Below are 16301 nucleotides of genomic sequence, written 5' to 3'. Positions count from 1 at the left end.
CCATATCTGATTGTCCATTCGGACAGGGCAGAGCTGCGGACTCGTCCCCAGTTTCTCCCTAAGGTGGTGTCAGCGTTTCACCTGCACCAGCTTATTTGGTACCTGCGGCTACTAGGGACTTGGAGGACTCCAAGTTGCTAGATGTTGTCAGGGCCCTGAAAATATAGGTTTCCAGGACGGCTGGAGTCAGGAAAACTGACTTGCTGTTATCCTGTAGGCACCCAAAAAACTGGGTGCTCTTGCTTCTAAGCAGACGATTGCTAGTTGGATGTGTAGTACAATTCAGCTTGCACATTCTGTGGCAGGCCTGCCACAGCCAAAATATGTAAATGCCCATTCCACAAGGAAGGTGGGCTCATCTTGGGCGGCTGCCCGAGGGGTCTCGGCTTTACAACTTTGCCGAGCAGCTACTTGGTCAGGGGCACACCCTGGCTGAGGAGGACCTGGAGTTCTCTCATTTGGTGCTGCAGAGTCATCCGCACTCTCCCGCCCGTTTGGGAGCTTTGGTATAATCCCCATGGTCCTGACGGAGTCCCCAGCATCCACTTAGGACGTCAGAGAAAATAAGAATTTACTTACCGATAATTCTATTTCTCGTAGTCCGTAGTGGATGCTGGGCGCCCATCCCAAGTGCGGATTGTCTGCAATACTTGTACATAGTTATTGTTACAAAAATCGGGTTATTATTGTTGTGAGCCATCTTTTCAGAGGCTCCGCTGTTATCATGCTGTTAACTGGGTTCAGATCACAGGTTGTACAGTGTGATTGGTGTGGCTGGTATGAGTCTTACCCGGGATTCAAAATCCTTCCTTATTGTGTACGCTCGTCCGGGCACAGTATCCTAACTGAGGCTTGGAGGAGGGTCATAGGGGGAGGAGCCAGTGCACACCACCTGATCCTAAAGCTTTTACTTTTGTGCCCTGTCTCCTGCGGAGCCGCTAATCCCCATGGTCCTGACGGAGTCCCCAGCATCCACTACGGACTACGAGAAATAGAATTATCGGTAAGTAAATTCTTATTTTCTCTGGACGTCCTAGTGGATGCTGGGGACTCCGTAAGGACCATGGGGATTATACCAAAGCTCCCAAAGGGGCGGGAGAGTGCGGATGACTCTGCAGCACCGAATGAGAGAACTCCAGGTCCTCCTCAGCCAGGGTATCAAATTTATAGAATTTTGCAAAAGTGTTTGCCCCTGACCAAGTAGCAGCTCGGCAAAGTTGTAAAGCCGAGACCCCTCGGGCAACCGCCCAAGATGAGCCCACCTTCCTTATGGAATGGGCTTTTACAGAATTAGGCTGCGGCAGTCCCACCGCAGAATGCGCCAGCTGAATAGTGCTACAAATCCAGCGCACGATGGTCTGCTTAGAAGCAGGAGCACCCAGCTTGTTGGGTGCATACAGGATAAATAGCGAGTCAGTCTTCCTGACTCCAGCCGTCCTGGAAACATACATTTTCAGGGCCCTGACTACGTCCAGAAACTTGGAATCCTCCAAGTCCCTAGTAGCCGCAGGCACCACAATAGGTTGGTTCAAGTGAAAAGCTGATACCACCTTCGGGAGAAACTGAGGACGAGTCCTCAACTCTGCCCTATCCATATGGAAAATCAGATAAGGGCTTTTACAGGACAAAGCCGCCAATTCTGACACACGCCTGGCCGAAGCCAAGGCCAACAGCATGACCACTTTCCACGTGAGATATGTTAAATCCACAGTCTTAAGCGGCTCAAACCAATGTGATTTTAGAAACTCCAAGACCACATTGAGATCCCAAGGTGCCACTGGGCACAAAAGGAGGCTGAATATGCAGAACTCCTTTGACAAAAGTCTGAACTTCAGGCAGTGAAGCCAGTTCTTTCTGGTAGAAAATCGACAGGGCCGAGATCTGGACTTTAATGGACCCCAATTTGAGGCCCAAAGTCACACCTGCTTGCAGGAAATGTAGGAATCGACCCAGTTGAAATTCCTCCGTTGGGGCCTTCATGGCCTCACACCAAGCAACATATTTCCGCCAAATGCGGTGATAATGTCTTGCGTTGACATCCTTCCTGGCTTTGATCAGGGTAGGGATGACTTCCTCCTGAATGCCTTTTTCCTTTAGGATCCGGCATTCAACCGCCATGCCGTCAAACGCTGCCGCGGTAAGTCTTGGAACAGACAGGGTCCCTGCTGCAGAAAGTCTTGTCTGAGCGGCAGAGGCCAAGGGTCCTCTGCAAGCATCTCTTGAAGTTCCGGGTACCAAGCTCTTCTTGGCCAATCCGGAGTCACGAGAATAGTTCTCACTCCTCGCCTTCTTATTATTCTCAGTACCTTGGGTATGAGAGGCAGAGGAGGAAACACATAAACCGACTGGTACACCCACGGTGTCACTAGAGCGTCCACAGCGATCGCCTGAGGGTCCCTTGACCTGGCGCAATACCTTTTTAGCTTTTTGTTGAGGCGGGACGCCATCATGTCCACCTGTGGTTTTTCCCAACGGTTGACCAGCATTCGGAAAACTTCTGGATGAAGTCCCCATTCTCCCGGGTGGAGGTCGTGCCTGCTGAGGAAGTCTGCTTCCCAGTTGTCCACTCCCGGAATGAATACTGCTGTCAGTGCTAACACATGATTCTCTGACCATCGGAGAATCCTTGTGGCTTCTGCCATTGCCCTCCTGCTTCTTGTGCCGCCCTGTCTGTTTACATGGGCGACCGCCGTGATGTTGTCTGACTGGATCAGCACCGGCCGGTTTTGAAGCCGGGTCTTGCTTGACTTAGGGCATTGTAAATGGCCCTTAGCTCCAGAATATTTATGTGAAGCGAAATCTCCTGATTTGACCACAGTCCTTGGAAATTTCTTCCCTGTGTGACTGCCCCCCAGCCCCGAAGGCTGGCATCCGTGGTCACCAGGACCCAGTCCCGTATTCCGAATCTGCGGCCCTCTAGCAGATGAGCCCTCTGCAGCCACCACAGCAGCGACACCCTGGTTCTTGCCGACAGGGTTATCCGCTGTTGCATCTGGAGATAGGACCCGGACCATTTGTCCAACAGGTCCCACTGCGAAGTCCTTGCGTGGAACCTTCCGAATGGAATTGCCTCGTACGAAGCTACCATTTTTCCCAGGACTCGTGTGCATTGATGTACCGACACCTGTCCCGGTTTTAGGATGTCTCTGACTAGAGATGACAACTCCTCGGCTTTTTGCACTGGAAGAACACTTTTCTGGTCTGTGTCCAGAATCATTCCCAGGAACAGAAGACGTGTCGTCGGGACCAGCTGTGACTTTGGAATATTGAGAATCCAGCCGTGCTGTTGTAGCACTTCCCGAGAAAGTGCTACCCCCACTACCAACTGTTCCTTGGACCTCGCCTTTATCAGGAGATCGTCCAAGTACGGGATAATTGAAACTCCTTTCTTGCGAAGGAGGATCATCATTTTGGCCATTACCTTGGTAAAGACCCTCAGTGCCGTGGACAACCCAAACGGCAGCGTCTGGAACTGATAGTGACAGTCCTGTACCACAAATCTGAGGTACTCCTGGTGAGGAGGGTAAATAGGGACATGTAGGTACGCATCCTTGATGTCCAGGGAGACAATGTAATCCCCCTCGTCCAGGCTCGCAATAACCGCCCTGAGCGATTCCATCTTGAACTTGAACCTTTTGATATAAGTGTTCAAGGATTTTAAATTTAAGATGGGTCTCGCCGAACCGTCCGGTTTCGGTACCACAAACATTGTGGAATAGTAAAACTTTCCTTGCTTAAGGAGGGGTACCTTGACAATCACTTGATGTGAATACAATTTTTGAATAGCCACCAACACTGCCTCCCTGGCAGAGGGAGTTGCCGGTAAGGCAGATTTTAGGAAACGGCGGGGGGGAGACGTCTCGAATTCCAGCCTGTACCCCTGAAGTACTACCTGAAGGACCCAGGGATCCACCTGTGAGAGAGCCCACTGTGCGCTGAATTTTCTGAGACGGGCCCCCACCGTACCCGGGTCCGCCTGAGCAGCTCCAGCGTCATGCTGTGGACTTACCGGACGCAGGGGAGGACTTCTGCTCTTGGGAACTAGCTGTGTGTTGCAGCTTTTTTCCTCTACCTTTGCTCTCGGCAGAAAGGATGAGCCTCTAGCCCTCTTGCTTTTCTGGGGATGAAAGGACTGTACCTGATAATACGGTGCTTTCTTTTGCTGTGGGACAGCCTGTGGCAAAAAGGTTGATTTCCCAGCAGTAGCTGTGGACACGAGGTCCGAAAGACCATCCCCAAACAGTTCCATCCCCTTATAGGGTAAAACCTCCATGTGCCGCTTAGAGTCGGCATTGCCACACCATTGCCGAGTCCATAACCCCCTTCTGGCGGCAATGGACATAGCGCTTATTCTTGATGCCAGCCGGCAAATATCCCTGTGTGCATCACGCATGTATAAGACTGCATCTTTTATATGCTCAATCGTCAGCAAAATATTGTCCCTATCCATGGTATCAATATTATCCGACAGGGAATCTGACCACGCAGCAGCAGCACTGCACATCCAAGCTGATGCAATCGCTGGTCGCAATATAATGCCCGTGTGTGTGTAAATAGCTTTTAGGGTAGCTTCCTGCTTTCTATCAGCAGGTTCCTTCAGGGTGGCCGTATCCGGAGACGGTAGTGCCACCTTCTTTGATAAGCGTGTCAGCGCCTTATCTACCCTAGGGGGTGTTTCCCAACGTGACCTATCCTCTATCGGGAAAGGGTACGCTGCCAATAACCATTTTGAAATTATCAATTTCTTATCGGGGGAAGTCCACGCTTCCTCACACACCTCATTTAGTTCTTCAGATGCAGGAAAAACTACAGGTAGTTTTTTCTCACCAAACATAATACCCTTTTTTGTGGTACCTGGGGTATTATCAGAAATGTGTAAAACATTTTTCATTGCCTCAATCATGTAACGGGTGGACCTATTGGAGGGTACACTAGTCTCATCATCGTCGACACTGGAGTCGGTATCCGTGTCGACGTCTGTATATGTCACCTGAGGTATCGGGCGTTTCAAAGCCCCTGATGACATTTGAGACGCTGGAACAGGCACAAGCTGTGTAGCGGGCTGTCCTATGTCGTCAAACCTTTTATGTAAGGAGTTGACACTTTCACGCAATTCCTTCCATAAGTCCAACCACACAGGTGTCGACCCCGCAGGGGGTGACATCACATTCACAGTCATTTGCTCCGCCTCCACATAATTTTCCTCCTCATACAGGTCGACACAGCAGTACCGACACCCAGCAGACACACAGGGAATGCTCTTACAGAGGACAGGACCCCACAAAGCCCTTTGGGGAGACAGAGGGAGAGTATGCCAGCACACACCAGAGCGCTATATATCACAGGGATATCACCTATAAAAGCGTGTTTTCCCCTTATAGCTGCATAAAATAGTTATACTGCAATAATTTGTACCCCCCCTCTCTTTTTTACCCTTTTCTGTAGTGCAGGACTGCAGGGGAGAGCCAGGGAGCTTCCATCCAGCGGAGCTGTGAGGGAAAAATGGCGCCAGTGTGCTGAGGGAGATGGCTCCGCCCCTTTTTCGGCTGGCTTTCTCCCGCTATTGTAAAAGTTCTGGCAGGGGTTAATAAGCACCTATATAGCCCCTGGTGCTATATATGGTGCTAATTTGCCAGCCAAGGTGTTAGTATTGCAGCTCAGGGCGCCCCCCCCAGCGCACTGCACCCATCAGTGACCGCATGTGTGGTGTGCATGAGGAGCAATGGCGCACAGCTGCAGTGCTGTGCGCTACCTTGGAGAAGACAGAAGTCTTCAGCCGCCGATTTTCCGGACCACCTTCTTGCTTCTGGCTCTGTAAGGGGGGTGGCGGCGCGGCTCCGGGAACGGACGATGAGGTCGGGTCCTGTGTTCGATCCGTCTGGAGCTAATGGTGTCCAGTAGCCTAAGAAGCCCAAGCTACCACCACTTAGGTAGGTTCACTTCTTCTCCTCTTAGTCCCTCGATGCAGTGAGCCTGTTGCCAGCAGGTCTCACTGAAAATAAAAAACCTAACAAACGCTTTCTTCCTAGGAGCTCAGGAGAGCCCCTAGTGTGCATCCAGCTAAGCCGGGCACATAAATTTAACTGGGGCTTGGAGGAGGGTCATAGGGGGAGGAGCCAGTGCACACCAGGTAGTCCTAAAACTTTCTTAGAGTGCCCAGTCTCCTGCGGAGCCCGTCTATTCCCCATAGTCCTTACGGAGTCCCCAGCATCCACATTGAAAAGACATAATTTATTTAAAACCAACAAATAAAACTATTTCTTTACCCTTCCCTCCCGTAATATCATCCCACTATTCAAATGATTTGTCAAAATTGGACACAGCCAAAATCACACCGGAAATCTTTTGATTTTAAACTACTTTATTTCATAACTTTAATACACATCTTTTTGTCTATCTATATTTTAAACGTAAAAAATACTTTACTCAGCGTTTTCTGGTGGTGGCAAAATGCACATGCGCAGCGGCCGCGCAGACACACATTGTGGCGGCATCCCTGCGGCGCGAACGCGGGCGGGCCGGGACCATTTTCCGGGGGGCTGCGTGATATCACACCTGCGGTCATCTCTGAGTAACCCCCTATAAGCTTCCAGAGTGCACCTCATATCTCATCTTTTCCAAGTTACTACAAATGATATGAGATCGGTAGCAGCACTACTTTCAGGATTATTACACAGAACACACATAAAGGCTGACACAGCAAATAACAGTAACACATACAAGGGATTAATTAGAAATAAGGAAACATAATCATCATTAAGTCTAATTATCAACTGATTCTGTGCGGGACCCATACACCTCTTTACTGCCTCCAGCAGCCCCTGGTACTTCACTGCGGCCACCCACCCTGTCTCCCTCCACTACTGCCACCTGCCCGGTCTCCCTCCACTACTGCCACCTGCCCCATCTCCCTCCATTGTTGCCACCCACCCTGTCTCCCCCACTACTGTCACCTGCCTTATCTCCCCCCCAGTGCTGACACCCACCCTGTCTCCTTCCACTACTGCCACTCGGCCTGTCTCCCCCCACTACTGTCACGCACCCTGTCTCCTCCCACTACTGCCACCGCCCTGTCACCCCCCCACTACTGCCACCCATCCTTTCTCCTTCCACAACTGCCACCCACCATCTCCTTCCACTACTGCCACCACCCTCTCATTCCACTACTGCCACCCACCATCTCTCCCCTACTAGTGCCACCGCCCTGACTCTCCCCACTACCACCCACCTGTCTCCCTGACATCCAAGCACTAGTTGGGGATTTATGGTACTAGCAGTTCTTCATCAACAGACGGAAGTAACCAGGGCAGTAAGGAAGCAGAAGCTGCTTCTGGTACATGGACCCTGGTCATGTAGGGCTGGGAGAGTCAGTAAGATTATGTAATAGGGGCCTACAGTAAGTCAGTAAGAAGGGAGAAGCTGCTTCTGGTACATGGACCCTGGTCATGTAGGGCTGGGAGATTCAGTAAGATTCTGTAATAGGACCCTACAGTAAGTCAGTAAGGAGGCAGAAGCTGCTTCTGGTACATGGACCCTGGTCATGTAGGGCTGGGAGAGTCAGTAAGATTCTGTAATAGGGGCCTACAGTAAGTCAGTAAGGAGGCAGAAGCTGCTTCTGGTACATGGATCCTGGACATGTAGGGCTGGGAGTCAGTAAGATTCTGTAATAGGACCCTACAGTAAGTCAGTAAGGAGGCAGAAGCTGCTTCTGGAACATGGACCCTGGTCATGTAGGGCTGGGAGTCAGTAAGATTGTGTAATAGGGGCCTACAGTAAGTCAGTAAGGAGGCAGAAGCTGCTTCCAGTACATGGACCCAGGTCATGTAGGGCTGGAAGAGTCAGTAAGATTATGTAATAGTGGCCTACAGTAAGTCAGTAAGGAGGCAGAAGCTGCTTTTGGTACATGGACCCTGGTCATGTAGGGCTGGGAGTCAGTAAGATTATGTAATAGGGGTCTACAGTAAGTCAGTAAGGAGGCAGAAGCTGCTTCTGGTACATGGACCCTGGTCATGTAGGGCTGGGAGAGTCAGTAAGATTATGTAATAGGGGCCTACAGTAAGGATAGCAGATGCTGCTAATTAGCAATCCTTTTTCTAGTGTGCTGGGACATAAGGACATGTTTCACCAGGATTGAGTCACAGCCAACTGGCATGACCCACACCTGGAGCTCAGCGAGGCATTTAGGATTGGTACTGGGTTCTCAGTACCCAGAACAAAAGACAGATCATCTGTATAGCAGTGGTAGATGAGGACATGACATCTGATTATTTCACCCAGTGGTAGCATGTATATTGCAAAAAGCACAGGACATAGGATAAGAACCTTGAAGAACAATGCATGGCAATAATAAGTATACTCCAGAAGTTTAAAATTGCTTCTCACCTGTGTGACTTCTCTGGTGTGTAACAAGATGTGATTTCTGTCTAAAACATTTCCCACACTCAGAACATGGAAATGGCTTCTCACCTGTGTGACTTCTGTGATGTATAACAAGATCTGATTTGTGTGCAAAACATTTCCCACACTCAGAACATGGAAATGGTTTCTCACCTGTGTGACTTAGCTGATGTCTAACAAGTTGTGATTTCCGGGCAAAACATTTCCCACACTCAGAGCAAGAAAATAGCTTCTCACCTGTGTGACTTCTCTGATGTCTAACAAGATCTGGTTTGTCTGCAAAACATTTCCCACACTCAGAACATGGAAATGGCTTCTCACCTGTGTGACTTCTGTGATGTATAACAAGATGTGATTTCTGTGTAAAACATTTTCCACACTCAGAGCAAGAAAATGGCTTCTCACCTGTGTGACTTCTCTGATGTTTAACAAGATCTGATTTCCGGTCAAAACATTTCCCACACTCAGAACATGGAAATGGCCTCTCACCTGTGTGACTTAGCTGATGTCTAACAAGTTGTGATTTCCGTGAAAAACATTTCTCACACTCAGAGCAAGAAAATGGCTTCTCACCTGTGTGACTTCTCTGATGTCTAACAAGCTCTATTTTGTCTGCAAAACATTTCCCACACTCAGAACATGGAAATGGCTTCTCACCTGTGTGACTTCTGTGATGTATAACAAGATATGATTTCTGTGTAAAAAATTTCCCACACTCAGAGCAAGAAAATGGCCTCTCACCTGTGTGACTTAGCTGATGTCTAACAAGTTGTGATTTCCGGGCAAAACATTTTCCACACTCAGAACATGGAAATGGCTTCTCACCTGTGTGACTTAGCTGATGTCTAACAAGTTGTGATTTCCAGATAAAACATTTTCCACAGTCAGAACATGGAAATGGCCTCTCACCTGTGTGACTTCTCTGATGTCTAGCAAGTTGTGATTTCTGTGCAAAATGTTTCCCACACTCAGAACATGGAAATGGTGATGTACCTGTGTGACTTCTCTTATGTGCATCAAGAGTTGATTTGTATGTAAAACAATTCCCACACTCAGAACTGGAATATGGTTTCTCACTTGTATGTATTCTCTTATGTATTAGAAGTGATTTGTATGTAAAACAGTTCCCGCACTCAGAACATGGAAATGGATTCTCACCTGTGTGACTTCGCTGATGTGTAACAAGTTGTGAGTTCCGGGTAAAACATTTCCCGCACGCAGAGCAAGAAAATGGCCTCTCACCTGTGTGTCTTCTCTGATGTATAACAAGAGCTGAATTGTATGTAAAACATTTTCCACACTCAGAACATGGAAATGGCATCTTAGCTGCCTTAGCTGGCTGATGGGTAATAGGCTTTGTGTTCTGTGTAAAACATTTGGCATCTATAGAACAGGGAAACACTGTATCTACTCTCAGAGCTGTAACAGATGCTCCAATATCAGAGTGATCAGGAGAACATTCCCCAGGATCAGAGGGATCAGCTGATAGAGCTGGATGTATAATTGGGGTAATGGGATTATCTCCTGGAGAATCCTGTCTACTGTCATTATCTTTTATGTCACAATCCGGGGATAACATTAGATGTCCTTCTGAGATATTCCTGCTTGTGTGTCCACCTGCTGGAAATAAAATACATTATGGAAATACAAAAATGAGAACACACAATAACAAATGTAATATTATAATAAGACTTAGATATATCTCTCTCTTGTACTGGTAACTAACCATGAAGTATAAATGGAGATGTAGTCACTCGCCAAGTCCTATGTCAGCACCAATATAAAACAATCGTATGAATTGGAGATTCTAGATGAACAATAACATCAGTCAAATGAGCTGATGGATCAGAGAAATGTCTCCTAACATTACTCCTGGAAGCATTGGTAAGGTAGCATTCCTTTATGTGTGTGCTCATACGCTGGTAAGCCTGTACATGTGTTACTCGCCCTTATATAAGGTATATTGCTACAGCAGAGTAGGTGTGGAACAAGGTATTTTACATGCAATACACCATATGATATCCTGTAATCATCATCACCTGCTAGGTTATACTCCACTGTTACACCCCCCATCATCAGTGTCTTACCTCTATTCTCTCACTAGTAATAAGGATGATGTGTGTACGGTAAGTACGATATAGAGAACTACATATCAGGATCTATACAGCTGCCACCATACTTCTGCTTCTCATACGTCTGCTACTGGCAGCAGTGAACATCTGAGTGAGAGTGCAGGGAAGACAGCAGAGTCTGATGAGAAAGAGACTGGAACTGCCTTTGCAGGGATGCACCACACCTGTCACCCCTGTTAGTATATAAAATAATAAATAAGAGGGGCCTGAGTCCATCCAGACATGCTTTCTGGAGCTTTCATTACTACGTGGCTTCTTATCTACCCTACCTGATAGCTGTCAGCCACCACTGGAACCAAGACCCAATCTATTAAGTCCCCCACTTCTCCTGCCCTAAAGCCGCTCACTCCGGGCACCGTTCACTGCTGCAGCTTAGTGACGCAGCTGAAGCCACGGGCTGTACTCTGGAGCTAAGTGTGCCCAGTCTTTCCTGCACGCTCAGAATACCTGACTTGGAGGCACTTTTGCCTCAGGTGGGAGCACTGGCTCTTCCGCTACTGCTGGGGGTATAACGGGCTGCGCAAAGTCACCGGAGCCAGGCAGTGATATTGGAAAATGAGGTGATGATCAAGCACTCTTGCTCTGTTGCCCTTTCTCCGAATTCCACTAGCCGATCTGCTACGGTATCCGTGTCGCCCCACCTGGGACGTTGGACCTCTGGCCCTTCTAGGTATGAAACATGGCTGCAGCTAGTAGAGAGGGTGGGGCTTGTGGGTCTCACCGGTTCTGTACAAAGGTCCACTGGTAGACTGCCCTCTTCGATGCCAACGCCCTTAGCACTCTCTACCTCCGCCTGGCTGGACTCCTCCAAGCTCACGACTGCCGCCCTCATGACACTTCTCGACGCGTTGAAAGGGATATCCACACCCTTCTCCTGATACACTGAAGACCGCCATCTTGTGCGTTCTCCTGCACTGCAGTTACTCCTCTCCAAACTCGGCTTCTCCAATCAGGTGACCAAAAAGCCACCTAGGATTATCCCACCGCTATGCCAGCAATTTCTGTGACTGGATGGTTCTGTACCGCCGCTCTCTGGGAGTTTATGTTAGCTTAGAAGTGCGATCGAAAGGATCGCATCGCGGCTACAATATTTTTTGTGCAGCTTCAGACACTACTCCTAGCTTGCGATCACTTCAGACTGTTCAGTTCCGGTTTTGATGTCACAAACACGCCCTGCGTTCGGCCAGCTACACCTGCATTTTTCCTGGCACGCCTGCGTTTTTTTGAACACTCCCTGAAAACGGTCAGTTGACACCCAGTAATGCCCTCTTCCTGCCAATCACTCTGCGGCCAGCAGTGCGACTGAAAAGTGTCGCTATACCTTGTGTGAAACTACATCAATCGTTGTTAAAGAACGCCGTGCGTGCGCATTGCACCGCATACGCATGCGCAGAAGTGCCGATTTTTTGCCTGATCGCTGCGCGACGAACAAAAGCTGCTTGCGAACAACTCGGAATGACCCACATTGTTGCTTAATATATATATGCACACATACACACACACACACACACACACACACACACATACACACACACACACAGTGTACGCAAATACGCGCTATAGCGCATATTTTACACAGATCAGAGGACGGGGACTCACTTTTCAAAAACGTGTGGGTCCCCGAGGACGCGCTCCGCTGCAGCCAATTCCTGGCTCTCAATTGACTGCACTTCCTGCCTGTAAAAGAGGAGGTGGAGCATTACCACTACCAGTCCTCTGGTGGTGCCTCCCCCTCCTGGTCACATGCAGCCGCAGCTTCACACGGGGGCCGGACAGAAAGTGAAGACGGCTTCACGGCTACTCTACGCTGTGCTGTGGGCGGAAGGTGAGCGCCGGAGAAAGCGTAAGTGCTGTGGGGTAGGGTAAGTAGCCTAGGAGCGGGTGGCTGAACTTAAGTGGCTGCTTTCCTTGCATGCCTTGTGTGTCTTCTGGGAGGTTCATGGGCTTGTAGCCCGACCTCAGTGGTTGTTTCAGGCATCCACTACAGTAAGCTTCCCTGATATTCCCAGCGCCATTCACATCTAGACCAAGCTAAGGATCTATGAGAATATAACATGAATGTAATGTGCAGGCACTGCTGATACCTGTGGTGCACCCGTTACTTCTGGGATCATCCTGTCAAGCTGCCTAAAACGTCTGCTTCCGTCAAAAGTATTTATACAAGTGATCTGAGCCAGGGCTACATCATATAAGGCTAGAAATGAGAAACCACACCGGCACCCCAATCGCAGCACTGCCGACACCTAACCCTCCCACTCACAGCCTAACCCTAACCTCCCCCCAGCAGTGCCTAAACCTAACCCCCCTTACCCACAGCCTAAACCTAACCTCCCCCCAGCAGTGCCTAAACCTAACCCCCTTACCCACAGCCTAACCCTAACCTCCCCCCAGCAGTGCCTAAACCTAACCCCCTTACCCACAGCCTAACCCTAACCTCCCCCCAGCAGTGCCTAAACCTAACCCCCTTACCCACAGCCTAACCCTAACCTCCCCCCAGCAGTGCCTAAACCTAACCCCTTACCCACAGCCTAACCCTAACCTCCCCCCAGCAGTGCCTAAACCTAACCCCCCTTACCCACAGCCTAACCCTAACCTCCCCCCAGCAGTGCCTAACCCTAACCTCCCCCCAGCAGAGCCTAAACCTACCCCCTTACCCACAGCCTAAACCTAACCTCCCCCCAGCAGTACATAAACATAACCCTCCTTACCCACAGCCTAAACCTAACCTACCCCAGCAGTGCTTAAACCTAACCCCCTTACCCACAGCCTAAACCTAACCTCCCCCCAGCAGTGCCTAAACCTAACCCCCCTTACTCACAGCCTAAACCTAACCTCCCCCCAGCAGTGCCTAAACCTAACCCCCCTTATCCACAGCGTAAACCTAACCTCCCCCAGCAGTGCCTAAACCTACCCCCCTTACTCACAGCCTAAACCTAACCACCCCCCAGTAGTGCCTAAACCTAACCGCACCTTACCCAACAGCCTAACCCTAACCTCCCCCCAGCAGTGCCTAAAACCTAACCCCCCTTACCCACAGCCTAACCCTAACCTCCCCCCAGCAGTGCCTAAACCTAACCCCCCTTACCCACAGCCTAACCCTAACCTCCCCCCAGCAGTGCCTAAACCTAACCCCCCTTACCCATAGCCTAAACTTAACCTCCCACCAACAGTGCCTAAACCTTACCCACAGCCTAAACATATCCTCCCCCAGCAGTGCCTAAACCTAACCCCCCTTACCCACAGCCTAACCCTAACCTCCCCCCAGCAATGCCTAACACTATCCCCCCTTACCCACAGCCTAAACCTAACCTCCCCCAGCAGTGCCTAAACCTAGCCCCCCCTTACCCACAGCCTAAATCTAACCTCCCCCAGCAGTGCCTAAACCTAACCCCTTACCCACAGCCTAAACCTAAACTCCCCCCAGCAGTGCCTAAACCTAAGCCCCCCTTACCCACAGCCTAACCCTAACCTCCCCCCAAGAGTGCCTAAACCTAACCCCCCTTACCCACAGCCTAACCGAACCTCTCCCCAGCAGTGCCTAAACCTAACCCCCCTTACCCACAGCCTAACCCTAACCTTCCCCCAGCAGTGCCTAAACCTAACCCCCCTTACCCACAGCCTAACCCTATCCTCCATTAGAACACTAAAGTGATGGTTGCTGGAAATGGGCCTCTATACAACTCTGTAAATATTCCATTAAAAAACAGACGTTTGCAGCTAGTACAGTCATTTACCACATCAACAATGTATAGAGTGTATTTCTGATTCATTTAATGTTATCTTCATTGAAAAAAACAGTGCTTTTCCTTAAAAAAAAAAAAAAGGACATTTCTAAGTGACCCCAAACTTTTGAACGGTAGTATATGATCCGGGGTATCTGAAGATGTGAACCGGACCATTAGCTCAGGAGATCCAATTAAAATGTTCTGGCATGGAACCTTCCATACTGGATCACCTCGTATGAGGCTTAGATTTTTACCAACAATCTTATGCAAAGATGGATGGAGATCCGATTCGGTCGTAGAACCGCTCGGACCACATCCTGGAGCGTCCTTGCCTTGACCTCTAGGAGGAATACTTTCTGAGCCACTGCATTGAGAAACATTCCCAGTAATAGGAGCTGCTGAGTAGGCTCCAGGTGGGATCCACCCATGTTGTGACAGAAGCTGAATAGTGCGGCCTATATTGCGCAACAGAAGATCCCTGGATCTAGCCTTTATCAAGAGATCGTCTAGGTAAGGGACAATACTGATCTCCTAGACTCGGAGCTAGAACATTATCTCTGCCATCACCTTTGTGAAGACCCTCAGAGCTGTGGACAGACCGAAGGGTAGTGCCTGGAACTGGTAGTGATCGTTCAGCAGGGCAAACCGTAGGTAAGCCTAGTGAGGCGGCCAAATCGGGATATGGAGATAAGCGTCCTCTATATCCATGAACTCCTGTTCTTCCAAACCCGCAAGCACTGCTCATAAGGATTCCATCTTGAACTTGAAAACCTTTAGGTAAGGGTTCAAGGATTTTAGATTCAAAATGGGCTTTACCGAACCATCTGGTTTTGGTACCACAAACAGGTTGGAGTAGTAACCCTTTCCCTGTTGTTGTAGTGGCATTGGAACAATGACTTGGGACTGGGCCTACTTTAGTATGGCCTGTTGCAGCGTAACTCATGTATCCTCCAAAACTGGTAAGCTTGATTTGAAAAATCGTTGGGGAGGAGCGCTGCTGAACTCCAGCTTGTAGCCCTGAGAAATGAGATCCTTTACCCAGGCATCCTGGCAGGAGCTTTCCCGGATGCGGCTGAAGTAATGCAAACGAGCTCCCACCTCGAGATCCCATCAGGATGGGGGGGTCACCATCATGCTGAGGCCCTAGTGGAAACTGAACTGATGCTTTGTTCCCAAGAACCTGCGGCAGCTGTTTTTTTTGTCTTGCCTCCAGTGCCTCTCGCCGCGTTTCAGGTGCATCTGGCTCTTGATCTGAACCTGGCAGTCCGAAAGGACTGGGTAGACAGCCCTGGGTAGGAACGCCTAGCCGGCAGGGCCCCAGAGAGGAGAAACGTGGATTTCCCCGCAGTAACCTTTGAAATTCATGTATCCAACTCAACCCTGAATGGCCACTCCCCTGAAAAAGGAAGAGACTCCACACTGCGCTTGGAATCTGCATCCGCTATCCACTGACGCAGCCACAAAGCTCTGCGCGTAGACACTGCCATGGCAGTAGTCCTAGCGTTAATAGCACCTATCTCCTTGAGAGAGTCACACAACATGCGTGCACTGTCCTGATTGTGCTTTATGAGAGTCGCTGTAGTTACCAGGGAAATATCTCCTGCAAGGACCTCTTGAATTTGACCCATCCATGTGTGAATGGCATGTGTCATCCAGCAACCCTCTTTCACAGGTCTTTGTGATGCACCAGCTATAGGATTTTAATTACCTACCGATAAATCCTTTTCTCGTAGTCCGTAGAGGATGCTGGGGTCCATTTCATACCATGGGATATAGACAGGTCCACTAGGAGCCAAGGGCACTTTAAGAATTTAACAGTGTGGGCTGGCTCCTCCCTCTATGCCCCTCCTACCAGACTCAGTCTAGAAACTGTGCCCGGAGGAGATGGACATACTTCGAAAGAAGGATATACAAGGACAGTGGGGGGATTCGAACCAGCACACACATAACAAGAGGAAAGCCATGCTAAGCAAACTTGAACAGGAACAGCAACAGCTGAACCAACAATACTTAACCTAGTAAATATGCAGGAAAACACAAAGCACTG

The 16301-nt window shown here is 49.4% G+C and overlaps 1 protein-coding gene across 1 annotated transcript; it reads right to left on the bottom strand.

The window, feature by feature from the left end:
• Positions 1-7026: 7026 nt before the first annotated feature.
• Positions 7027-10011, bottom strand: LOC134983216 (gastrula zinc finger protein XlCGF26.1-like). Its single transcript, XM_063948954.1, has one exon. The coding sequence runs from the start codon at positions 9974-9976 to the stop codon at positions 8366-8368; it is 1611 nt and encodes a 536-aa protein (XP_063805024.1). The 5' UTR covers positions 9977-10011; the 3' UTR covers positions 7027-8365.
• Between the last annotated feature and the right edge of the window lie 6290 nt (positions 10012-16301).

This window comes from Pseudophryne corroboree, assembly GCF_028390025.1.
Source record: "Pseudophryne corroboree isolate aPseCor3 chromosome 3 unlocalized genomic scaffold, aPseCor3.hap2 SUPER_3_unloc_10, whole genome shotgun sequence".
Taxonomy (NCBI): domain Eukaryota; kingdom Metazoa; phylum Chordata; class Amphibia; order Anura; family Myobatrachidae; genus Pseudophryne; species Pseudophryne corroboree.
The sequence above is the reverse complement of the archived record's forward strand: the minus strand, read 5'-3'. Positions and strand labels throughout refer to the sequence as shown.